Genomic DNA, 27779 nt, shown 5'->3' on the forward strand with positions numbered 1-27779 from the left:
CCCTGAAAATAATAAAAGTAATATAATGTGTATCTTTACAGTAGAATTCAATTCTAAAATTAAAAAACAATCTAGATGGTACTTGGCATGTCCCTTCTGCCAAAAAACACCTTCCTCCTTTACTCAGCAATTTTTTGATTTCTGTGTACACTGTATAGCTCATGTCCCTAGGATTGTATATTCCCATCTCAGTGCCAGCATCTATAAGGTAGCAGGAATGGGCCAGGTGCCAGGGATAATGTAACTCCCACCAATGGCCACAGAGGATTGCTGCAGGGCCTGGAAGGATGGCAGCAGAGATGGCAACAAATGAGGACGCAGTGGTGACAGGTGCTTGGACCAATCATCTCTAGTGGATAGCACAGAAGTAGTAGGTGGGTGCCAAAATCTATGTGCATACTTGCAGATTCGAGCAAAATCTCTGGTGTAAGCAAGAAGAATGCTGATAGGAGGAGAGACAGAGATGAGCTCATTGTTATTCTGCTACTTTTCCTGTTCAGTGACAGGGTGGGGGTAAGGAGGGAACCTGTAAGTGAAAGTAAAACTGCAGAAGCAAAAGATCATTTCCCCCCTACAGAACTAGGTTGTGTGGCAGAGCTGTGTATATCTCAGAACTCTGGAGACAAAAATACAAATTCTTTGGCAGGTAAAACAGCTTTTATCTGTGTATTTAGCTGTTTTGCTGGAGTTCAGTTTAGTTTAGTAATGACAATCTACAAACACATACTTCTAGATAATTGCCGGCATTGTATTCTTTGCATACCTTATTTCTCTTTTCTTCCCCAATCTTCTGACAGCGGCCACTTTTTACTAAGGCCAGATTAATATATCTCCCTTTACTTCCTGGAACTCTGGCACATGTAACTAGGACATGTGACCATGCAAATCGTCTCAGGGGAGGAAAATGCCTTTCCCTGAGATCTCGTGAGATTACAGATAAAATTTCCCAGCAATACTCTGCTTATGTATTCCTCCAATGCAATGCTTGGGCACGATTACATCATTTGTACCAAGTGGAAAAAAATCAACTAAAATAAAAATATATTTGTTTATCTAATAAATGTAAGATGATTTTATATCAGCATGCAGAGCTGTATGCTGATGTGATTTTTAGTCAAAGGGGGTAAAGGTCCACTTTAAGCTAAAAAATTAGAATTGCGGGAGGTAGAGTTGTGCTAGCAGAAGAGACATGCAAAAAGTTCTCCCTTTTTCCCCAGGGATGTTTTATTTTTTTGTGTACACAGTACAGAGCATGGGCAGTGCAGTGTACACACTCAGCCTATTCACAGCATCTCTGAAGCAATACAGTAAGTTCACCACCCTCAGCCTGCGACTGGACAGTAAAGGAGAAGTAGCAGACTTATGAAGTCATCTCTCTGTCACTCTGCTCTATTCTTCTATTAGCATAGTACTTGTCAGCATATCTGAATGTCTCCTAATGTGGGTTCTCACTCTTCTAGTGTTCTAATGTACAGCAGATTACAATACAATTTCATTACTTACTTACACTGGTTGCATTTAATTATATATTTAATGATTTATGTTGAGTACTTTACGATACTACTTAGTGCTTGGTATATCTGTCCTGTATTCAGCTTTAATTGGACAACTTTGAGAATGCAGCTATACATGTAAAGCCCTACAGAGAGTTTTGTAATATAAATGGATGCTAATTATCTTGTCCGGTAAACAGAACAAATAAAAGTGTCATGACCTTATTCTGCTCCCTCATCTTGCAGGTCTCTTGTTTGACGATTACTACACAATGGTGTACTTAGGCAAGGAGATGAGGAATGGAATCTTCCTCCGGAGTGTACACACAATCAATCAGGACCCTTTTGTAACATAATACAAAAACGTTCTTCAAAATGGATCTAAAACTAATTATCTCCTTCACCAGGGCAGCAAAGTCAGCAATGAGCTGTCAGAGTCTTTGGCTAGAATGTGGAATCACATATTCTTATATAAATGGATTGTTTGGGGTTTTGGTTTATCCCATGCCCAAGCCAGTTTCAGTAAGTCCAGTGATCTTAGGATAGCCATGTTTCTTGCAAGAAATGCATATGATCATTTGACGATTGGGTCATGCGGTTCTGGAAGCTTTCATTCTTACTTACAGAGATCTTCCAAATTTTTTTAGAAAGTTCCTAAGCAAGTGAGTGTGGATTACTTGGAAAGTTTATCTCGCCATGCTTGCTTTACTATCAGCCATTGGCAGAGGTAAAGAGACAGTGCCAGTGGGTACCAGTGGTGTCCCTAGCCATTGATGTGCTGGTGGTGCACCTTCCGGTGGGGGTGTGCGGCTTCCCGCCCAGCTCACTAACGTCACTGGTTCCAGGAGATGGGCAGGACACCAGAGTGTCCTGGGTTGCTAAGAGCTGGTTAGAGAGATGTGTATGGCCCTGACACATCATCTCCCAGCCCGGCTCTTGGCAACCTTGGATGCTCTGGCTAGAAAGGTGGTGGCAAGCACACTGCAAACATTGTGCAGCAGAGCAGCCATGCCACTCTGCTTGCGCCCCCCCCAACCCCCCCACGTGACCAAAGAGATTCCGCCTGAGGCAACAGTCTCAGGCTGCCTCATTATTGTCCTTAGGGTGGACCATTTAAAAAAAATCTATATTATTATTATACAGGATTTATGCCGCATCAACACTTTGCTCAGCGCTTTACAAAACTGAGGGAGACAATACAATTTCAATACAGAAGGCTTACAATCCCATCATTTTAGTTCTGCCTTGTTCCTTTCCATCCTGAAGAAAAACACGAAGTACACCAAGATTAAAGTAAAAACACACATGCCTCTTATATTTAGACCAATTTTTTTTAATCCTGAAGTTCACCTTAAAATTCAGGTACCATTCACTAACTCACTACCACTGCTGGAAGTCTGTTTCAAGGATCAATGACTCTTTCTTTAACGTAGAACTGCAGGTTGTAGAAAAATCAACCCTTGCAGTGGGGCTACGCCTGCACTGCAAGGGTTAACTGCTCATTTTGTCTAGGGGGCAAAAACAAGGAAGAAATGTTCACCCCATCCTCGGTCATGCCTGGCTGCTAGACCAGTCCCACAGCCTCTCCTTTCCCGGGCTACAGCATTCTAAGCCCCGATGACATCATCACGTCTACAGTTCATTCATTTGTATTAGATGTGAGGACACCTACAGCCGGAACAGGGCTGGAACGGACACACCACAGCCAGAACAGAGGGGAACAGAGGTGAGCAGTCACTGCCGCAGGACCGAGGCTCAGGGGTGAGTATTTCTTTTTTATTTGAGCCCCGTGGAGAAAAACGAGCAAGTTAACCCTTGCAGTGCAGGGGTAGCTCCACTTCAAGGGTTAACTTTTCTAAGACCTGGATTCCTTCTTTAAAATAACACTTTCTAAGGTTATTTTTGAATAACCTTGAATAACCTTTTTGATACTGAATATATTGTCCTCCAGAACATTGTGTAATCACATGATACCCTAATCCTCTACTCCCTTATTCACAAGCATTTTGTAGCACTTTTACTGCCTGAAAAAATGTTTAAAAAAAAAAAAAAGATTAATTTCTATGGCCATGTTCACATCTGAGCGTTTGGTCCCTTGAAGCAAACGCCTGTCGCTTGAAGAAAGTACATAAGCTTCTTTTCTGGCAGATTCTGCACTTCCTGGCCCCATAGACTTCAATAAAAATGCTCAAAATGTGTGCTTGCTGCGTTTCTGCACATTTTACGCATGGTTTACATGCGTTTGCACATTCACATCAATGTGTCAAGATCTGCTTGCAAAAAGAGTTATATCACAGCCTGGTCATACACATACTAGGCATGCAAGAGAAGCCAAGCCAATGCAGTGCATATATCCAGAATTAACCCTAGCGTCAGTGTTAACCCTTTCCCCTCCATAGCAGGTTTAGAGTGAAAGCTGGTTCCTCTTGCTGAGCCACTTGTGATTCACCTTCCAGAGGTAACGTCAGCTGTACATTCACCCTCTCCTCCCTCCCCCAGCCCCCAGCACCACTCACTACTACTATGCAGAGATGAGAGCAGGAATTTGGTGTGAATGTCAGAGGAGGGACCCTGGAGGGGAGGTATGGGAAGATAATGAGAGGGTGGGATGCAGGGATTTGGAGGATGTGAGAAGGGTGGGATAGTGAAATTAAGAGGTGGGAAAACAGAGGGGAGGGATATGGGAAGAAATAGGGGAGGATTGCAGACAGAAAGAAAGACAGAGAGAATTGGAGGAACGAGGGAGGCAAAGAGAAGAAGTAGAAAGGGGAGGGATAGAGAGAGGCTCAGAGGGGGGAAAGGTTGTAGTCACTCTGTTCCTGAACTTTAACTGGACCATTGCTATACTGGGACTGACTGGTGCTGGCTATAACCCTAATGAGCAGGGGGAGTTTCACAGTGGCACTGGCAGGACACCTTGGTATCACCTTTCCTATGGAAAACAAATGAAAGAGGAACAGAGTCCCTTCCTTCTCTCCACTTCCCTCCAGGTGAAGAAGTTGCACTGCTCTGGACCAGAGAAGGAATCCTCTGAGAGTCATCATTATTCATGCCCTGCAGCAAAACTCAGCAAGCCTTCCTGAACGTCACCTGTGCACACTGTGCTGCCAATCTCCCCCCCTTGTCTGTATGGAATGGCTGAGAATGTATAGCATGTGTACAGAGGATAAAGATGGGTGATCAGAGAGTCCTTTGTAGGATGCAGTAAGTACTGATGACAGCTTTCAGTTGGGGATACTACTGCACATCCATTACTTTTACGCTACAGTGACCTTAATGCTGCCAAACCTCATCCCTGCCAGTCTTCTGCAGGTTTTATGTCTTCTGTCATCAACCTTGAGAAATCTGGATAGAAGGTTACAGAGGGAAACTTATACATATGTGGAATTCATAAGATCTTGCCATCATATGGAAGGGACTGCTCAGCACACCTGCCATCACAGCTCTCTGTAGCTTACCTGGCATGTAGCCTTGGCTTTGTGTAGTACCACTCAGCATGATGCTGCCACCAGGATGTGCTTTTCTCTTGCCAGTTATCTTCATCAGTATCACCTGCCTAGACCAGGAGCCAATTCACCATGAAATTGACCTGTCGCTACACTTCTATGATGACAATGGTGAGTAGATCTTAAATAAATCATCCACACACTTGTCCGGTATATACAAGGGTAGGCACCCTGGGCACTCCAACTGCTGTGGAACGACAAGTCCCATGTGGCATTGCAAGGCTGTGACAGCAAGAAGGTATGAGTCCCAGAGGCAGGGGCCTGAGGGGAGTTATAGTTTCACCACAGCTGGAGTGCAGAGGTTACATACTATTTGAGGTTGAATAAAGACGCAGGTCCATCAAGTTTAAACGTTGTGCCTACCCCATATCTAGTAAAAGGCAATGATGTACACCTGTAAATCTCTAAAAAGTTTGATTAAGACCTCATAAAACAGAGGCTAGCGCTGCACAGAACAGTTTGCAGTAATACAATATGTATGATTTGTAACCTGAGCTGCATTACTGTATGTTGGTATACTAATCAGATCACTTGTTTTCTAGGGGTAATGGGACACTCTTAACATATTTGTAACTATTTACAAATAAACCACGTCAATAAATACATTGTTAAATGCAGCATATTAGAAAGAGTCATGGTAGTATCCTGATCTGAATGTGGTTTGGTTTGTAGGATTGTACATGCATTACCATTATATCAGCAGCAAATAAATGCATTTTGGAAAAACAGGGAGTGCACATTTGGTGAAGTGCAATGTTTAGTTTTGTCGGTTAACACTAAGGGGTCTATTCACGAAGCAGCCGAAGGATCTAGCCGTAGCTTCGGCCGATCCTTCGGCTAGCTTCGGCCCCAGGTCACCTTTAGTTCAGTAGAACCGAAGGGCTGCTGTACGGCTATTCACTATAGCCCGTACAGCTCCCGAACGTGGCCGAGCGGCTCAGTCGAGCCGAACGCATATGACTTTTTTATTTCTATTTTGACACGGCTCTGGGAGAGTTAGCTGTTTGGAGATCAGTGTCCCTGGGTAGCTGTTAACCAGGGACGCTGATCTCTCTGCAAGTGGCCGGAGCCAGCCGTAAGATCACGGCTGGCTCCGCCCAGCTGTCAGCCAGCCAATGGCCGGCAGCTCGACCAGCTTCGGCTTTCAGCACGGCTCAGCCTAGCCGAGGCATATGCGTTTGGCTTGACTGAGCCGCTCGGCCACGTTCGGGAGCTGTACGGGCTATAGTGAATATGGAAGCAGGAGGTTCCCAGAGCACCCAGGAGAGTTTTTTTTTCTTCGTTTTTTTATATGGCAGCAGAACCGCCGGACAATAGAAAACTGTTGGGCGGAGCTAGCTGTCACTGCTAGCTCCGCACAATCGTTTTCTATTTATTTTGTTGTGCTTTTTTAACTATTTTTCTGTTCTGCTCGGTCCCTCAGAGGGACTGAGCAGAACAGCCGAGCCAAATGCCGCTCGGCGGCATTCGGCTATTCTCTCACTGCTGTTCGGCATCTATAAGAATAGACCAAACAGCAGCGAGTAGCCTGCCGGAGGTTCAGCTCAGCCGATCCAGATGTTGGATCGGCTAAATCGAACTCCTTCTGCACTTCGGGTCGGCCGAACATGTTGAGCATGTTTGGCCGACTCGAAGCCACGCGAAGCCACCCGATGTACGGCTGACTTCAGCCGATATACGGCTGAAATCAGCCGTACCAGCCTGAAGTGAATAGCCGAACAGCCTTCGGCTCACTTCACTTCAGGTCGGTCTTTCACCCGGCTGATATTTAAGCAATGGATGAACTCTGGAGCTCAGAGTCACTTAAAGGCTTCCAATATCTTTTGGGGGACTAAAGTAGAGATTGTCGAGTCCCTTTTGCTCATTCAGTTGATGGCAGTGGTGGTGATGGCAGTGAATGTGACACTCCTTCTATTCCATTCTTCTTATTAAACACAGGAGTTGAACCTTAAAAATGGATTCAAGTTCCTTAACTATTAACAAAACTGGACCTTATTTGTGTATCACTCAGCTGTAGATCCTCAAATCATCTCTGAATTGGTGCTGACACTGTCCTTCCTTCTGGAGGGTGGCTACTTTTGTTCCCCATGGTCCCTGTGCGTGTGTTTGTAAAGTAGTCACCGTTCCAAGCTTGCTCCTGTAGTAGACTACAATCTCAATACAAATGAGTAAACTAAAAGTAAACTAAAAGTGAGATTGTAGTCCATCATGGAAGTGAGCCTGCTTACATTAAACAGGAAAGTTAAAGAGAAGCCTCATCTCACAGGTTGGATTCTGGGACTGGTGCTGTGATGGTACTGCCAGGGAAGCTGGATAGGTTCATTATCAATGTCCCAGATGGAGCATGTGTCCCAGTAGTAGGAAAGAGGCCACTGCCCTTGATTGAAGCTACTTCTAGAAGTATGATACATTCCCTTTTAAGGGGAATTTCAGATTAAGAAGAACAAAGGGTTGCAGGTCTGGCATGTAAATGTTAGAGTTTCTATATGTACATACTGGAGGCAAACTGTAATTGTAGAATCATTGAACTTAATTTCTTTTCTTCAGATTAAAGCAGTGAATGCTAAATATTTTTATAACCCAAAGCTACACTAACAAACTTCATCCATGAATATATTGTTACACTTTTCATAAATAAACAATAGAAGTTCTGTTGGTGTGCTAATAGTCACAATCAGGCTAGAACAGACTTGTTCGTAAATATCTGTAGTACTAAGAGCCTCCATTTCCGTCTTCCTTTGATCAAAGACTTGTACCATTGTGAGAGAAGAATGCAAGTGGCCGGAGCCAGCCGTAAGATCACGGCTGGCTCCGCCCAGCTGTCAGCCAGCCAATGGCCGGCAGCTCGACCAGCCTCGGCTTTCAGCACGGGTCAGCCTAGCCGAGGCATATGCGTTTGGCTTGACTGAGCCGCTCGGCCACGTTCGGGAGCTGTACGGGCTATAGTGAATATGGAAGCAGGAGGTTCCCAGAGCACCCAGGAGAGTTTTTTTTTCTTCGTTTTTTTATATGGCAGCAGAACCGCCGGACAATAGAAAACTGTTGGGCGGAGCTAGCTGTCACTGCTAGCTCCGCACAATCGTTTTCTATTTATTTTGTTGTGCTTTTTTAACTATTTTTCTGTTCTGCTCGGTCCCTCAGAGGGACTGAGCAGAACAGCCGAGCCAAATGCCGCTCGGCGGCATTCGGCTATTCTCTCACTGCTGTTCGGCATCTATAAGAATAGACCAAACAGCAGCGAGTAGCCTGCCGGAGGTTCAGCTCAGCCGATCCAGATGTTGGATCGGCTAAATCGAACTCCTTCTGCACTTCGGGTCGGCCGAACATGTTGAGCATGTTTGGCCGACTCGAAGCCACGCGAAGCCACCCGATGTACGGCTGACTTCAGCCGATATACGGCTGAAATCAGCCGTACCAGCCTGAAGTGAATAGCCGAACAGCCTTCGGCTCACTTCACTTCAGGTCGGTCTTTCACCCGGCTGATATTTAAGCAATGGATGAACTCTGGAGCTCAGAGTCACTTAAAGGCTTCCAATATCTTTTGGGGGACTAAAGTAGAGATTTTGGAGTCCCTTTTGCTCATTCAGTTGATGGCAGTGGTGGTGATGGCAGTGAATGTGACACTCCTTCTATTCCATTCTTCTTATTAAACACAGGAGTTGAACCTTAAAAATGGATTCAAGTTCCTTAACTATTAACAAAACTGGACCTTATTTGTGTATCACTCAGCTGTAGATCCTCAAATCATCTCTGAATTGGTGCTGACACTGTCCTTCCTTCTGGAGGGTGGCTACTTTTGTTCCCCATGGTCCCTGTGCGTGTGTTTGTAAAGTAGTCACCGTTCCAAGCTTGCTCCTGTAGTAGACTACAATCTCAATACAAATGAGTAAACTAAAAGTAAACTAAAAGTGAGATTGTAGTCCATCATGGAAGTGAGCCTGCTTACATTAAACAGGAAAGTTAAAGAGAAGCCTCATCTCACAGGTTGGATTCTGGGACTGGTGCTGTGATGGTACTGCCAGGGAAGCTGGATAGGTTCATTATCAATGTCCCAGATGGAGCATGTGTCCCAGTAGTAGGAAAGAGGCCACTGCCCTTGATTGAAGCTACTTCTAGAAGTATGAGACATTCCCTTTTAAGGGGAATTTCAGATTAAGAAGAACAAAGGGTTGCAGGTCTGGCATGTAAATGTTAGAGTTTCTATATGTACATACTGGAGGCAAACTGTAATTGTAGAATCATTGAACTTAATTTCTTTTCTTCAGATTAAAGCAGTGAATGCTAAATATTTTTATAACCCAAAGCTACACTAACAAACTTCATCCATGAATATATTGTTACACTTTTCATAAATAAACAATAGAAGTTCTGTTGGTGTGCTAATAGTCACAATCAGGCTAGAACAGACTTGTTCGTAAATATCTGTAGTACTAAGAGCCTCCATTTCCGTCTTCCTTTGATCAAAGACTTGTACCATTGTGAGAGAAGAACGGCATGACATTGGTGTTACACAAATAAATGCAGCCTCTTTCAGCCTGCAGCTCTTTCTAATTGCTTGTCCCCAAATCCCCTTTTTGTACATTCCACAGGGAACAAACACCAACAAACCAAGTGGCAAAATAAATAAGTGAAAAAGAATGGTGCAGAAGAGGGATAATGGATAATATGTGTCAGGAATGTATATATTGCTGGTTAAGCTTTGCCTATGGATAAAGGAGGTATTGTCAACAGTCAGTGTATAGACAGATGACTGTGTCATTGGAAACTCTATATAGAACTGCTATTGCTTCATGCAATGATTATGATAAAAAGGGCTCTATGCCAGTACAGCAGCAGTCACTGTAAATTGGACAGCTGAACAGCATATATATCAAATGAAAGAGGTTCCCATTTCCTTAATAAAAGTGCAAATAGCTTTCAACCATCCAACGGTGTCTTGTATTTCTCATATGTCTTGTATGGCACGGTGAGATAGCTCAGCTTGAGTTTCCAGGGTAGCCCACCTGCTGTGACCATTATGCGGTGGTCCTGTTCTACCTGAAGGTGGAGGTTGGAGTAAAATCACAAGACAAAGTATCTCAGATATCAATGTCACTACAATACTAAATCTCAAATCATATTAACATCAGTGAATAAAGAAAAGCTGCGCTGTGAGAATACACACTGCCATTGCCAAACTTTCCTTATGAAAGTGTTAGTTTCCTGGCTGTTAGGTTTATCTAAAGCCTCCAAGAGTTTATGAATCTTATACCCAAAGCAAGTATGGAGATCAGTCCTGACTCATCTCTGACTTCACTAGGTGCATGCACAATTCAGATACAATTCTTTTCTTTCACTTATAAGGAAACTATGATGTTTTTTAAAGCATTTTTATTGGATTTTTTCACTGCAAGGATTAAGTGCTCATTTGGTGTAAGAACAAAAATAAAAAAGTTATAGTCACCCGAACCGTGGAGCCAGCTGGCTCCTACAGCGCTTCCTCCAGCCTCTCCGAATCCTCAGCATTGGCATCCTCACATCCTATACACTGTGTATAGAACATGATGACTCTAGGATCCTTAGACCACTACAGCAGAGGGGGAGAGACGCTGGAAGGACCAGTCTAAGAGCTAGTCGACATGAGGATCGGGTAAGTATAACTTTTTTTATTTTTGTACATAGACAAAAATGAGCATGGGGGTAGCCCCACTGCAAGGGTTAAAAAAACATTTCCATGTAGTTCTTCTGTAAGCTTATATATTTCAAACTGATGTATTATATTGTTGTTTTTTTACATTTAATACATGACATACATTTCCCAAAGCATGGTATGTTGGCTAAAACGACAGCACAGCATAGCACAGACAGCAAAGTACCTCCCTTTTTACAATCCCATTCACTGAAACCTTGGACCGAGCCCTCCAACATGGGAGTCACTGCTCTGACCCATTCAATTGTGCCTGTAAATTGCAGCTTAATCTACTGAGTGCTATAAACGTCAAGCTTTGTACAATATACATATACAATATTTCTTATTGTTTTAAACACAATGGTATTTCTTTATTTCTGACCATAAAAATACAATTTGTACAAAACCATTATTCACTACCTTTATCAATTAGACCTTGTGATTAGCCAAGATGCCATACTACTACTATTACCACTACTACTTTATTCTTTATCTTTTTGTTCTACAGTTCACCTCGATGGTGGCTGTAGATATTGTACATAGTTATTTGTCAGGCATAAAACAAACCTCATTGTAATTTATCCTCTCAAAGAGGAAGGTCCCTCTGGAATCCAAATTTTGTCATCCTAGGCCATCGCTACTGAAGCTGGCCATACACTGCTCCTGTTCTCCCTGCTAAATTGGCCAAACTTAGAGCCATGGGTAGCCCTGCATCCCCCCTGTTTGACAAAAGTTGAATTCTCAATTGACTTTTGTTGAAGATGCTGGTTCAAAATTAGATGCAGGTGCTGTACGGGTATTCAGCAGCCACTGGAGCAGCAGTTGTTGAATACAAAAGCCAGCTGCGGACATCCTTCCATCCCTGCTGTTTATTGTGAATGGGGAATGGATGGATTTGTAGCATGGCCAGCTTAATTATAAGCTTTAGAAACTTTAGAAAGTATAGTAATTTACGCTTTCTACTTCCTTTAGAGCTATTGTGGGTTTTGTTTTGTTGCATATTGGTTAATATTTCTTAAATGATAAATAATGAAATGTGTCCTACTTTTGTATTTTTTTTAAGCAATAGAGAATTGTGCAAATACGATTAGAAAATGTAGTAGGTGTCTAGGATTCCCCAAACCTGGAGTGCTTTAGGACTCTGGCTCCTGAAGTCAAGCATAGACCCACCACCTCATGCACTATGCTATTAGCCAGTGAGGCTAGATTCTATATTAATAAACTAATAGTGAAACATGAGGGGAGTCCAAACTGATATTAGAAGGTGCAGTGAAGATTTGTGTTCTAGAGCAGTGTTTCCCAACCTTTTTATCGCCGCGGACCGGTCAACGTTTGATAATTTTAGCGCGGCCCGCTGAGGGGGGGAGGGGGGACGGGACGTTGATTGTTTATATTTTATAATATATATTATTATAATCATCTCAAAATATCACCCAAACCATCCTCTCCGTTCCTCTTAAGACCTCCTGCTCTCTTGCTCTCTCATTACCTCCTCCCATGCTCGCCTCTGGTACTTGTCCAGAGTGTCCCATATCCTCTGGAACTCCTTACCCCAATCTGTCTGCCTATCTCCTACGCTGCCCACCTTCAGTCGATCCCTAAAAACCCATCTCTTCAGAGAAGCCTACCTCATCTCAACATAACTAACTTTTACTTCCTCCAATAACTCAATCCAAACAATTATTACCTTTTGTATCACTTGCCCCTCCTACTAGATAGTAAGCTCTCACGAGCAGGGCCCTCCCAACCCTATTGTTCTGAAACTGTATTGTACTGTAAATTGTATTGTAACTGTGCTGTCTCCACTATTTTGTAAAGCGCTGAGCAAATTGTTGGCGCTATATAAATCCTGTATAATAATAATAATAATAATCAACCTCTTTGCCTCTTAGAGATTCTTGGACGCACTGAATGCTTCATTGGTATTATTCTGTAGAGATTTGCTACATGACCTTTATTTTGTATAATCCACAGTACTAGTTATATAAATGCTTAGATATAGACCTTTAAATAAAAACTACAATGTTTATTTTAATCAGCTAAACACTGAATATTATATATTTTTATGCAATATCAATTTTTGTTAATTAACAAAATATATTAACAAATATATTAAACACTATACTGTACATGCACAATCATGCACTGAAAGCAGACATTTGGTTCAATACCATTTCTAGCTATTAATAATTAAGTAAATATATTTTTCTTCTATGTACAGTACAGTAGTATATTTTAGCAAACTACTTTACATACAAAAGTAATTTTAGGTGAGGTGAATAGACTGAAGTAATCTTTAATTAAAACAAAAACAAAAAACTAAAAACCGTTAATGTGAATATAGGAATTTCTATACACATGTGGAAAAATATACATTTGGCTTTGTACTGTACGTACTTCTACTGAATGGTTGACTGTCATATTGGGCTAAACATCACTTAATAGAGATGAACATTATCTTTTGAAAAAGGACATGATGGCATATACTTTAGCAAAATAGTCTAAGTAAAGTTAAAAAAAGTATTAACAAATAGTATTTAAATATAAACTCCAGGAAAGCAGCTAGGCATACTTCTCTTTCTAATTAAAAGCAAATTCTGACTATTTGGTCAATTTGGACACACTTTAAATGTACAAACAGCTACACAAATATACATATATTATTTTACTGGAATGGTACTGCTTACATTTAATGGATAATAAATGCAAAAAAATTAAAGTAATCCAGTATAAATTGGAAGTTTAAATAATTTCCTAATATAATATTATTATTCTTTATATAATTTAATACTTTACAATATTTGATTTGGTATTTGCAATGTTGTTATCTGCAATTTCTGACTTGCAGACACTTCTGTTAGAGCTCTATATAAAAATGTTTTCCCCGAAAATTCCCACAACCTTCACCAAAGATCCACACATCTCCTATTTGTATCTGTGTGTATATATTGTAACAAGGACACTCCATTTTAGACCAGAGGTGCAAGTCAGATGCAGTTTATTTGCTTTCAAAACGGTAGATAACATGAAATCCAACATAAATAGCTCGCTGTAGCATATAACATCAAGGGAGTCACAAAGTCCAAAGGGCTTGACAATGGTACACCAGCCTGGAAGTTCCGACCACGTGTCCGTCACCTAATACTTCCTTGGGACTATTCAGTCTACCTTTTATCCATCACACAGGGTTCAGTTGGTTTACACTTTGTAGCTAAGCAAGCCAAGAACAACCAAGGAACATTGCTAGCCTTTTTGTCTCCAGCTGCTATGAAGAGAGATGGCCATCCTCTTTTACGCCTTGTTTCTGACACACAAGCGGACCAGCTGCGTTTAGAGTACCGCACCCCTCAGACCATGGAACCAGCCTCTTTGTTACTCCCAGGTGGATCACCGTTTTCTGGCTCCAAATGGGCACGACTTGCACTGAACATAGACATTCACAAGGTTACACTCTTTCTGGATTGCGAAGAACCGGTGATATTTGGAAAAGAAGGAGAAAATGAGTTATTAAGCCTTATTCTTCCCCTGGATCTTGAAATTAGCTTTGCAAGCACCCCAGGAAACAAAGAGAGCAAGTTCTTGGTAAGGGTATTGCTTTATCCCTTTAATTTTATTATGTTGATTATCTTAGACTTAGACCTTCCTGATATTCACTTATAATTTGATGGCACCATTTATGCAAAGTATGCTTGTTTTGTGATATTGCTTACTGCTCAAGCTAATATGTTGCCTGTCGGGGGAAGGTTTGCTGAGTTTGGAGTTATATATTTTTGGCAATGCTAAATAGAACATTGATTTGAACATGCAGTGCTGTTCAAGCCTATAGAATTTACTTTTTTTAAACACATTTACAATATTACATTTTCCCTGCACATATATGCAGAAAACTGGGTGTTTTCTGATTAATCCCAGAATTCAGTTTGTATAACTGAATAGATATTAAAATCCAGTGTGAAAGTTAACTTTTTATGGAATTAATTCTGTCATCTTCCCCCAGGGTTACTGGCAAACAGCTGAAATTTCTCCAACTGGATTTTCCCGTAGGCCATGGCATTGCGAAAATCGCTCAGGTGAGAGTAAAAACTCTATGGTCCAGTGTTTCCTAGTGTAGCTTGCCAGTTTTACATTAAATGGGATTTGGTTATAGTGTTAAAATCAGTGATTGTGCCAAAGGTATGTTCTTCTGACAGACTGATTAATAAAGAGCTAGGGTATCTTGCCTGTTTATACTACCTGACCAAGAATGTCTGCTGCTATCCCCTGCCTCTGCTGCTAAACCTTGTCCATGCTTCATTTTAAGCTAATTTGTCATCACTTTTATATTTATAAGAAGTGGGAGTCCAAGTAGACAATAATTGTGAGAACTCTGGTGTTGCCTGCCCTAGAAAGTTATTTGTGCTAGGCACACTTGAGTGATGATGCCCCCTTCTTACAAATCTGAATTACTGACTATGCCCTTTATGGTCCCACCCACAACATAATTACTGTCACAATCACTTTAAAGAATGAATCTTAAATATTTTTTTTTTATTTTGCACATAAAGCTAAATACAATAATGACATTAACGAAACCCCTCTGAAATAACACATATTAACACAATGCATATTATTGTTGAACCAAACATTAGAATGGGGAAGGTGTGTGATCTCAGTAACTTCAACTGCCAAATGATTGTTGATGCTGGTTGCAGCATGTCAGATGCAGTTAACAACCTGGGACTCCCCACATACTGAAGTCTGTAAACAGTGTGAAAAACAAAAAATGTCCACTGCGTGGTAGTTCTGTGGTTGAAAGACTTCTTATTAGAAAGATCAGAGCAGAGTATTGAGATGTGAGACAGAAAATCCCCTCAACGTGGTAAAATAACCACTCTTCACAAATATCAGTTTGCCCTGAACTGAAAAAGTGAGAGTTTCTTTTAGGGAAGTATTATTGGAGATTGGTCATTTTAATGGCAAGTGCAAGGGACAACATTAAACTCTTATTTCTAGGCTTTGGAGGGAACAACCAGCAATGCAGCTTAGTTAGATGGTGCCTTACATGATACCTTGCACCATTCAGCATTAAAATGCATGCTACCTCTGACCAGGAGTTTGGGCATGCCCCCACTGTCCCTCTATTCAATAGACTGACACTCTATCAGCCACTGAGATATTATATTTGGCAGCAAAACAGCAGGAGTTGTGCCAACGCTTCATGCTGCTGTTTGGGAAAAATAAATAAGCAAATGTTTCTTACTGCACAGAGGGAAATCTGACTTCAGCCTTTCTGTTCTGGAAACGTTACAGTTTAGTTTTCCTAATCAGCCTACCTAATGGGGCCCCCTCCTACCCCAAGCCCCATAGCAGCCACATGGGCTGCTATGGCTATTGTTACCCTACTGCCTCCTATGCCTGGAAGATAGAACATGCTCCCCACTGTCCCCTTGTACAATAGGGTGTCTTTATCAGCCATTGAGGACAGTTGGTCAGTGAGACAGCTCTGTAGTATGCTTCCCACCACGATTTCAGCATACATTTCTGACAGCTACAAGGAGGGAGCAGAGGAAAAACTCTTGTAAAAAAAAAAATTGCCCATGCAGTGCTGCCACCCCAACCTGCTGACAGTTGCACATATGCAAAATTACACATATGGTTATCATTTCCAGGCAAGATTTTCCTCAGCTACTAATTGGACAGCGAAAAAAGTGATGATCAGTACAGTAAACTAGTAAGCTAATTATTGCAAGTTATACTGTTTTTTTAACTTTGACTTGTGTCTTTCTTGCCAGAAATATGTATATCAGCACATACAGTGTAGGCTCCACATTACCTATAACCCACTTGTTCCAAAGTCTCAAGTAGATGTTTAAGAAGATATAATCTGTTTCACCAGACAGTTATGGTTGGAGGTAAAGGTATGAAGCACGGTATAGTTATTTTAAAGTCCATCTCGGCATGAGGGTTCTGAAGCCTTTACAATACTTACCTAAGTCTGCCATCCATGTCTCTCACTGGAACTGTTTTTGTGGGTCATGACCTAGGATCCAGAGCTGCAGTCTATGTCAACTAACTGGTGACCTCTGACTAACATCATCACTCTTCTTCATCCTCAGAGGATGCTGGACAGCCAAGAGATATTGTCCATATCACCCAGGCAGTGACATTTGAAAAACTCCTCCTCTTATAAACTCAGCGATTGTTTAAAGGCGGGAGAGGTGACTAGGGTCAGGGGGTAGGAGGGGTGCCTGGACTTCAGCTTTAAAACATGTCTCCTTTTCATCACATATCTAAAATAATAAAGGCTTTATTACTCATTATGGAATGAGGAATATGGAGCTATGTGGTTATACTGTCACTTTTGTGTCCAAGTCCCACTGTAGCAACCATGGTTTTCTTACATTGCAATGATATTGGCAGATAATGGCTCTATAATATTAGTCCGCATCTGTATTCTCAAGTGGAATAAATCATTTTTCTTTTGAATTTGTAATACAAGTAAGGTAATAAAGATACCTTCTTATTTACAAAGGCTTTGCTGTGCTATAATCTTTTTAGGCGGTGTAACAAGTATAAGACATATTCTCACATCTGCATAGTAAAAATGTTTACCAAAGCACGTTTGGATACATACATTAAGCACCCCATTCATTTGACTATTATGGTCATTTACAAGACCGCACATGTGTAAAAATGAGTGCTTGCCAATTTTAGGTGTATGAATAGCTTGTTCCGGTTCATGGGTAGGCTGGGGTGTAATTGTCCTGCTGCCAGGTACTATAACCCAGTCTATTTAATAATAGGAATAAAAGTAAAATTGGCTCCATTTCAGAGCATAGTCACAGTGTGTTCTTTCTGAACATTTGCTGTACCTTGTTTGGATGTTCCTTACATATATTTGCACTCTCAACCTTTATCAGCTGTTAAGGCACATTAACACACAACACTTGGCAATGAGCCATGATAAACAAAATCAGCCAGTGAACTGCTAATGTTACTCTTAAATCAATGCAACGGTCAAAGAGGCCATTCTATTAATTTTAATTAGAGTTTCATGAAATCCAGTGCAACTAGATTTAGCAACCTTTTCACAGGACCTCTGGGTAGGCTGCAGCATCTTGTCACATGACTCTCTGCTGTAAATCTCTCTTTCATGTGGTCGTGTATGTGTGCATGAGACTGTACTGGGCTTGAACTGTCATACACACAGGTTTAGATTCAGGGCCATTCAGAAAAAAAGGATGAAGGCAAAAGCAGGAATTTAGCTGGTTGATTTAGTGGTTAGTTGCAGAGGATAAAGCCAGAATAATAAAACCAGAGCCATCAGCAGTTGGCTCCCTCAGTCAGTTTAAAGTGGGTCTTAGTCCCATTGTTCTTTTCTCGTGGATGGAGTTGGGAAAGATAAGGAACAGATTTGTTCTCTTATATGTGTTTCAAATGGAGAGACTTCCCCTTACTTCCAGTTGTGTCATTGAGACAGAAAGCGAGGGGAAATAACTTCAAAGCGAACACGCGCAGCCATAAAAGGACTGGAAACACAGGACAGTGTGTAAAGTATCTCTTTTGGGTGATATTTCCTCACTCTTATGCCACTGATAGATGAATGATGGAAAATGTCCTAAAAGAAAAGGAATAAAAGCTTACCTGCCAGATCAGTCATTTATGCCAACACAATAAACTGAGCTTCAAAAACAAAATGGAAAAACAAATCACATCTTTATGTTTTGTATTTTTGTCTGTGATCTCCACCCCTGCATTTTGCCCAATTTGTGAGCATTCCTATAGGGCAGTTCCAGTAGTTAACAACCCCTTTTGCTATGCCCTCCCACAGTCACTCTTGCTTGACCTCCCTCGGTTGTCAATTTCCTTTTGCTGTCGCCTAATTCACTCCCAACAGCTCTATAAAAGCTTCTCTGCTCTTGCAGTCAATCCTCTTCCCTTGCCATCTGCTACCAGTCATGTCTTCTCCGGGCAACCTTAAACAATCATCTCCTCTCCGGCAGTCAGTTATCTTTCCCCGCCTCCCACTACCAATCTCGTTCCTGCATTCATTTCTGCTGTCATTATCTCCTAGTGAGACTGGGGCAAAAGCATGGCATGTGTTGGGTGCAAGAATGCACCATTTCAATCACCTTGCATGAGTAGTGATACCACTGGTTTCAAGTGTGCTCACTCAGAACTAATTATATATTCACATACTACTGAACAGTTTGGTTAAACAGTGGTGGAACGGGCAGTCTACCACATTAGCTCAGCATCTACAGCACTGATTAAAAAAAAGGGCAACGTGCTACTTTGTCCCCTGGGAAACTGAAGCAACCTATGATATGTATAGTGAGATTTCTTTTTTAATGAGGACACAGACAGTCATAAAAACCCAATAGAGGCTCCAACCTCTCCTTTATATAATCAAAATTAAGAAATTTACATTGGTTGGAGTTTTACTTTTCAAAGTATAACTTTTACAATGAAACTGTTAAACAGTTTAATAAAATGATAGAATAAACAAAAACAAATATAGAATAAATAGAATAAATCTCAACCAAGACTTGTTGGAGCTGAATAAAGGTGCAGGAGTTTGCAAATTTAGGTACCACGTATCTGCTGAGAAAAGTGAGGTAAGATAGCTCTGCCCAATGCATGATTATTTCATTGTACAGTCAAGCTGGTTTAATTATTGTTATGACAACATAACAATCTTTATGAAAAACAAAGACAATTCAATAAACCCAAAATAACTAATGGAAGCAGAAAATACGTCACATGTAACAACAGCTTTAAAAGCAAACCGCACACGCTTTTTGAAGCATCCATAAAAAATGGTTTGTGACCTGTTTAGAATTACTACACTGTTATAAACAATTGCTTATATTTATCACTGTTCTTTCCACTGACAAATTTCATTCATAGTGCCACTATGCTGTCTCTATACATTGGATGAGGCCTTTTTTAGTTCACGCCTCATTACTTTAATTAAAAAGCGTCTGAGACCCCTCATCCTCCTAACAAGATGAGGTTCTCTGTCCCGCCTACTTCCCACATCAATCAGAATTCCTATTCTTTCCCCCACCCTCAGACCTTTCATTGCCCCCAGCTCCCTTCATTACTTCAGGATGTTTCTGGTATGGTCACATAGACATAAAGCAGTGTGGGCTGAACTGTTACTTTGTGCCTGAAAATACACCAGCTTCATACAATGGAGTACAAAGCACTGATGCTATATTAGGCAACTCTGTGTCCTTGTTCTATAGAGAGAGCTGGACTTTAATAGCACATAGTAACCTTGTCACACTATACTGCAATAACTACAGGGAATGCTCGGGCTTTTCAATTTTTTTAGATATACATGTGAAAGAGATCAGCTTGATATAAATAACTAGATCAGTGAATAAAAAACAGTGTATACCCGACAGAGAGGTAGCCACTTATGTTTTCCAGTTTAAAATACCCCCAAAAATCAGCATTAATTCAGTGATGAAACTATACTAAATGTGAATAAGCTGGAATGATTATCAAATGCACACCATAAAGTCAGTCAGCATTGATGTCCAGTATATCAAAGCAGGTGACAATCTCTCCAAAGTGGCTCAAATTGGAAGAATCAGCCAAAATTTGAGCAGCTGGTGACTAGACATGTGCCTAGGACATGTGACCATGCACATCATCTCAGGGGAGGAAAATGCCTTTCCAGATGAGATTTCCCAGCAATGCTTTGTTGATGACAAGGCAATCCCAGTGTGCATTGCGTTGGCAAACTGAAGTCATTTTCACTTTCAAAGCAGGACGTAAATGCTCTGCAAGCGTAAGTATTTAAAAACCACAGCATTTTACACCCGACACGTCTATGTTATTATTAATCATCATACATAGAGGGATGCATTGGTAGAATTAGATTTTTGAGTGTAAAGGTCCGCTTTAACTGCCGGTAGCCATCTCGGTAATGGACACTGGCAAAGAAAGGAGGACGCATTCAACTGGCGGGTTAAGGTAGGTCCCCTCTTCTCTCGGACAGCTGTCAGGCACTCCATGACCGAGTGAACCCGAGGGGTTGGATAGAAGGGGAAATCCTCCGCACACCTTGCAGCAATCAAGGCCTATGAAGACAATGGTGCTTGTAGTGATGAACACGGATGGCACAGACACAATATAGGAAAAGGAATCACCAGCACTCAGTAGAATAATCCAACATGTCCATTTATTGAACATAGACTTCACACAACCACAAGAGCCAACGTTTCGAGACCACGCAGGGTCTCTTCATCAGGGCATAAAGAGTCATCAGGGCATAAAGAGTCACTCTTTATGCCCTGATGAAGAGACCCTGCGTGGTCTCGAAACGTTGGCTCTTGTGATTGTGTGACGTCTAATGGCTGGCTGGCCAGCTATTTGAATTTTTCTCTAGTTTAATCTTGGAGCTCAAAAGTATCGGTACTCGTACTTGTACCGAGTACTGTACTTGGTATCTGTACAACCCTTTTAATCATAGTTACTTAGTATGGCGGGCACAGCTGTCTCTGGCTCTAGAGAGGCAGAGCCAGCCATCAATCAGGCAGCTGAGTGGATCCCGACTACAGCACAGTTCTGCACTGTCGCCATATAGACCTGCTAGATGCTGACTTTGGGTCACAGGAGTACATTTACCTATGTACTCCTGTGACCCAAAAGAGGACTAAAGCCAAAAAAAGTCTGGCTTTAGTTCTCTTTTAACTTAAAACTTAATAATTATACCCTCATTGAAAATATACTATACATTCCTTTTAACTTTAAGGATATAAATTCTTCATGTTTGTTTGCTAGCGGGACAGTTGATGACAGCCATGCATGGACACATGGTTCCTCTGTTTTAGTGAAAGATCCAGAAACTGGCCTTTATCTCTCTAGTACCTATAGCTGCTACAAGTTCTAGCTGAGGAATTCTCCTTCTAAAAACAGTTTTTACAGAGGTCTTGCACTGACATGTTTGATTTTCCAGCATGCTAGAATATTTTCTTGACCAATGTTACTGTGTTTCATTAACTCAAGCTGGGCAAATATCATAGTGCAGAATGCGGTGACCCATAGAAATGTGTTAATCTTTACCTCTATTAAATTTGGTTTGAACTTTAAAAGGATCTGAAGGAAGGTTTTTGGTGTAGGAGCAGAAATCACAACAGTCACAACCAAGATTAAATTGTATCTTAACCCAAAATAAACATTTCAGATATTGCAGCTTACCAGTTCATTATTGTGATACCGGCCTTAGTCTTTTTTCTCCTTTTTTTTTACCTGGTGATCTGGCCAATAACACACTTCCTGTCTTAGGGTGGCTCCACTCTATGGAGGAGCAACAAAGCCACCCATTGACAGCAGCATTGTCACCCTGTAGAGAACGCAATGTTAGATGCACGAGCACATTAAGATACTAACAAATGAAATCTGGACTCCAGCTAACACTTTTTTAAACAATTACAGCAACCGTTTTTTGTTTTTTTAAATTAAAGTAATATTCATTTCTCAAACTTTTTTTCAATAATGAATGCAGATCAAACAAATGGGCCTGATTTACTAAACTGTAACATGAGGTACAAACGCATCTACACTTAAAGTGATATTCAATAATAAATCCAGATCAGACAAATATACATTGCCCAGCAAAGTATTACTTTAAATTATTGCTCAAGCACTTGCAGTCACCATGTTTCTGAACAGCTCCAACTCTCTCAGCTGCACTTTCCCTCCTTCCTGTCCAGTTTAAGATCACAAGGGACAGCACCGTCTCCAGCAGCTGTCCATCTAGTAGCCTGGAGAAGGAAGCAGGAAGGAGGGAAAAAGGAGAAGAAGGAAACTGGAAAACAGGGTAATAACTTATCTTGCTGTGCCTGTGTGTTTGTGGAGACACACACAGCTTACTAACCCACACAAGGGTGGCTCCTGACAAAGATATCATATACATTCAGAGCACTTTACTATATACTAACCCTTAGCACATTTTAGTCTAAGTTGTATTTTCTTCTTCTTTACTTTGTTTTGGGAGTATGCGGTTTTATATCCTGTTGATAAGGACCAATTTGAGCCAAGAATACATAGTTTTGAGTTAAAACATTTCTTGCACATTTTTTATTCAATGTTGATTTCACAATATATCTAATATACATAATTAATGAGTTGTCAACACCCTGAAGCACCTAAAATATGTTAATAATGATTATGGGAATAAATATCAGTTGTTTATTCTAATAAAGAAGAATCTGCTTTACAGGCGTCTTGTGTCCATGTCAGTTTCTCTAGCATTATGCTATGTGGGTGCACCTTAAACTTTCTCTTCTAGGATAAGTGTGGTATTGAATTTAATTTTGTCTACAACACTCCATAGGACCCTGAAAGGGAAAGGAGCCACCATAAAACAGGATATCAGGGTCAGTGCTGAGTGGATCAGCTGATGCTGCTGGAAACTCAAACTTTTAAACATTAAAGCGGACCTTTACACTCAAAAATCAAATTCTACCAATGCACCCCTCTATGTCTGATGATTAATAATACCATAGACATGTCAGGTATACTGCTGAAATACTTACACTTGCAGAGCATTCATTCCTGCTTTGAAAGGGCAAAATTACTTCAGTTTCCAAAGCAATGCACACTGGGATTGCCTTGTCATCAGCAGAGCATTGCTGGAAAAGCTCATCTGTAATCTAGGATCTCAGGGAAAGGCATTTTCCTCCCCTGAGATGATGTGCATGGTCACATGTCCTAGTCAGATGTTAAGTCACATGTGCCAGAAATCAAGGAAGTAATAGGAGAGCTAGTTTTCTGCCTTTAGTAAATATGGCCACTGTCAGGAGACTGGGAAAGAAAAGAGAAATAAGGTATGCAAAGAATACAAAGCTTACAATTATTTAGAAGGATGTGTTTGAAGATTGTCATTACTAGACATTTCTAAAGGTGTGTTTGTTGTTATTTTTAAGATATGGGTAAAGATCCGATTTGAGGAGCAGCATTTATTATACGTGATTTAATCAGAATAGCTCAAAAACCTTTTGACGTTAATATCACTTAAAGGTTTTAGGGCCCATTCACACCGCATACAGATTACCTCCAGACCAGACCAGACTGTTTCCGGACCCAAAATGCATCCCAATGTATCCCTATGCTATTTGTGGCCTCTGTTCCCACCAGCGCAGTCCATTCCAGACCAGAAAAAAACTGCTTGTCCTATTTTGTCTGGTCTGGAATGCACTGGAACGCATCAAAACGCTTCAAAAACACATGAAACGCACTGGAACACACTGGAACATTTTAAGCTAAAAAAAAAGAAAATTACAAACACGGCAAAATCGCTGCAAAAACGCAATGCACTATGGTCCAGATCTGGTCCAGATCTCGTCCAGAAAATGGTATAACCCCAGCCTCCACTAAATGCATAAAAGCTTACTATTATAAACACCCCTGTCAGTGTTAAATGGTTTGTGTCAACCCTCTATTTGCCACTTTTGCTGGACAGCTTTGCCTGTTAACGGAAGTTGAAATATAACAGATTTACAAGCTGGATCATTGTGTAAAAAAAAGGAAACAAAGCCTAAAAAAGAAAACAAACTAAACCACATTTAAGGATTGGTAAGCTGCAATGTATACTACACTTTTTGCTTTTGGTCTAGATACGTGTTAAACTCTTGTTTCTGGTGAAACAAATCAAATAATAGTTGATTACTATAGTGATGCCGATAATGCTTGAGACTATTGGGCTGATTTTCTAAAGGAGTTTAGATCTTCACAGAAAAAATTATTTGGAAATTCACTTCCTTTATTCAGTCATGTGAAAAGCAAATATCTGTATACTTTAATAATAATAATGTGCTAATATGTGCTAATAAGTAACCAGGAATTCACTTTTTATATGATTGAATAATTGAAGTGAATATTTAAACCTTTATTGTGTGAAGAAGCTGACCTTCTTATTAACCTCCACATGATAGGATATGCCAAAAACTGTCAATAAAAAGAATACTATAGTATTCTGTGATTTAAATGAATGTGTTTTATGTGATTTAAATGAAATAGGGAAATTCTTACTGTGAAGTTCAACACACACATTACAATATTATTGTACAACAATGAATCTGTAATTGGCTTGAGTGAACAAAAAGTAACCCCTACCCGCCCCTCGGCCAGCGTGCTCCATTATGAGTCCTCCCTTCCCCGCACAAACAGAGCTCTACAGCCATTGCAGTATTTCCCTCTTACTAGCACTAATCTGTGTCATCCCTTTGGAGGTATCAGCCGTTTTGGTGATTGGCGAGAGGTTAAAAGGGTGTGAGGAGCTTGGTCAGTCTTCATAATGAAATGGAAACCGCTACAGGGTCAGAAACACATATCTCTCTACACAGGGGCTTTGATTCTTCAAAGCACACAGATCTCATACAGTATATATGGAAACAGTGCTTCCTCTGCAGACGGAAACAGAATGTTGATGATCACTAAATAACATCCACATGTACAGAAACTTAATGATTTGTTCCATAAAACATCGCAAACAGATCAGTGTCTGGTCAGCTTTCATTTGCCTAACCATACATAACTTTTAAAGTTCTCTTAATTAAATGTCATTGGCTGATAAATTATGACTCATTGAATCATGTTATTAACTATTGAATAAGGATCTGTTTCAGTAGTAGGTTTTGAAAGGCTTAGTCCAGCTTTTGCAAAAAAATGATATAAAAAAAGTGCATTGATTGATTTTTTTAATTGGAGCCTGCAAAGCATTGCAACAACCATCAGTGAATGGTGGCTGCAGTAGTCTGGCTCCTGCAGGCTGTTTTACCTTGTCCCTGTCTGTGCTCGGGTATGAAGTAGGGACGGGAGAAAGTATGAATGGACTACAAGTGGTGTGGTGATGTCACAGCACTTGTAGTGCTAAAAGTCTCTCTGCTGCGGTGGGTTCTCCATTCACAGATCCTGTCAAAGCATCTGTGCATGGATGATGCGCCTGTGTGGGAGGAGCCATGCATAGCTGCACTAATTTTAAATATATACAGAATCCTGAGGGGAGAAGAACCCCAAGATTCTGGTAAGATGGAGGACGGTATAGAGGTGGGGACTTGGTTATGTGGCCATGTTTCACAATATCATGAATCGTGTATCATGAACAATTGTAATAAAAGATGGAGTTATTCTTTTAATGGAATTTCCCCTCAGTCAGTGTTACTGACCTCTTTATTGCTACTGAGTTATCGGACTTTGCATTGCTGCCATTTGCTACAATAAGAAGTTATAAAAGTGATAAAGAAGTTGATCCTTGTACCTAAATATGCTTCTTACCTAAGAAGAATTGATAGTCCAAAAACTGTCTTCTATGTTCTTGGTTATAATATAGTAATTTCTGGTTTGTATTTATAAATATAGCGGTATTACATATATAACATATACTGTGTTTCTCTTCCCTCAGATTCTCTTCCTCTCCCTTTCTCCTTGCCAGAAGAGCGACACATGGATAATGAGGATATACAGAGGCAGCCGAGGGCACCAGATCTCTCTGACACTCGCAACTACCAGCAGCAACAGAGTGAAGTTCCTACTAATCTACTCACTCAGGAAGAAAGGATGCGGAGGTTGGAGGACACTGTGCAGGGTCTGACCAACATGTTGGACATGGTAAAAGTTCAGGTCAGCAAAGCCACATTTAATGAAAACCAGTATACATTCTAAGTTACTATGCTGAAGTTAACAGGAAGGCCTTTTTAATGAGTCACTCATGGTTTTGTTTGCTTGTTCATAGCATAGAGACCACAACCTGTATTTTCTACTTATTTATCTAAAATAGAGCTTGAGATATTAGAGAACCAAAACAGCTATATGGAGGCCATAACTTATATTTTCTAGTCATTTATCAAAAGGAGAGTTTGAGATATGAGTGACCCAAAAAGCAACATAGAGACCATCACTTGTATTCTCTAATTATTTATCTAAAAGAGAGTTTAAAATATGAGTGAACCAAAAAAAAGCAATATGGCAACCATAACCTATATTCTCTACTTATTTATCTAAAATAGATTGTGTGATGTTAGAGAACCAAAAGAGCAATATGGAGATCATCACATTTATCTAAAATAGAGTTTGAGATATTAGTGAACTAAACAATTTTGAAGTGATCATTTTCTCCCCACTGGAACTAATTACTTGTATACGCTGGGCAAAAGGTCACCAAAAATCTCCTCTCCAGATCTGCAGCTGCCAGACAGTTTTTGCTGAATCCCACAATTTTTTTATGTGATTGATACATTCCAGGGAAGTTGAGGGAATGTGCCAGCATTTTTAATTAACTTACCAGTGTGAGATTACAGTGCCAAATTACGGGACATTACTGCATCATCGAAGTAACAGTTCAGTTCGGTGCACTGACCTTTGCTGAAATTAGCAGAAAACCTAATGGATTTTTTTCTAGAAGCAGCCTAACCCTGTAGTTGTTGTTTAAACTTCTACAGTGTCCCTAAAACATCTAAAGCTGGTCATACACTAGTAGAATTTAATTAGAAAAAATTAATTTTCAGAATGTTTGTTCGGTTTTCTAATAGTTAAAATGGGGTCAAATTGGCGACCATGTTTGACCGCAGTGACAAAAAAATGAAAGGAGCAGGATGGAATTTTTTTTCGTAAACAAATGAAATTCTAACAGTGAAAGTGTTTTTTTGTTCAAGAAACTCCATTCGTTACAAACTCCAATGTAAAAATGAAACAATTTCAAAAGACACTTTTCAAGTCTTTGATGGCATTATCAAATGTTTTGAAGCGATTCACATGAACTTTCCTACCAGTGTATAGCCAGCTTTAGCCAGCTTGTTTGGTCTATACAATATTCAGAATATGTGGTGGAAAATCCATAGGTATAAAAAAGACAGATGCAATCAAGCCAATGTATTCTCCTTTTATAAGGAAGTGGAAACTTTGACAGAAGGATTGCAGTGCATGGGCTATATTTGAAATGAGCTAAATTGCCTAGTGTCTAAATTAAAGTCTGCAGGCTCAGAAAATTATATAAGTAGCTAGAGAATTTTCCAGAGATTTACTCTATGATCAATTACTCATACTCTGAATGTCTAAGGTTATACATGTGCCCCAAGCTTTTTTTTTTTTTTTTTTTGCAATATGTTTTTTTTGACA

General features: G+C 40.5%; 1 protein-coding gene across 1 annotated transcript in view; it reads left to right on the forward strand.

The window, feature by feature from the left end:
- Positions 1-287: 287 nt before the first annotated feature.
- KCP (kielin/chordin-like protein) overlaps positions 288-27779 on the forward strand; it is a 95831-nt gene continuing 68339 nt past the window's right edge. Inside the window, exons 1-8 of the mRNA XM_018557072.1 lie at positions 288-330; positions 1740-1813; positions 2209-2381; positions 3097-3219; positions 5040-5110; positions 13723-14249; positions 14665-14737; positions 26068-26285. Coding sequence (XP_018412574.1) covers positions 288-330; positions 1740-1813; positions 2209-2381; positions 3097-3219; positions 5040-5110; positions 13723-14249; positions 14665-14737; positions 26068-26285 — 1302 coding nt within the window. The remainder of the gene's footprint in view (positions 331-1739; positions 1814-2208; positions 2382-3096; positions 3220-5039; positions 5111-13722; positions 14250-14664; positions 14738-26067; positions 26286-27779) is intronic.

Source organism: Nanorana parkeri, unplaced genomic scaffold (genome assembly GCF_000935625.1).
Source record: "Nanorana parkeri isolate BGI_ZX_2015 unplaced genomic scaffold, ASM93562v1 scaffold265, whole genome shotgun sequence".
NCBI lineage: Eukaryota > Metazoa > Chordata > Amphibia > Anura > Dicroglossidae > Nanorana > Nanorana parkeri.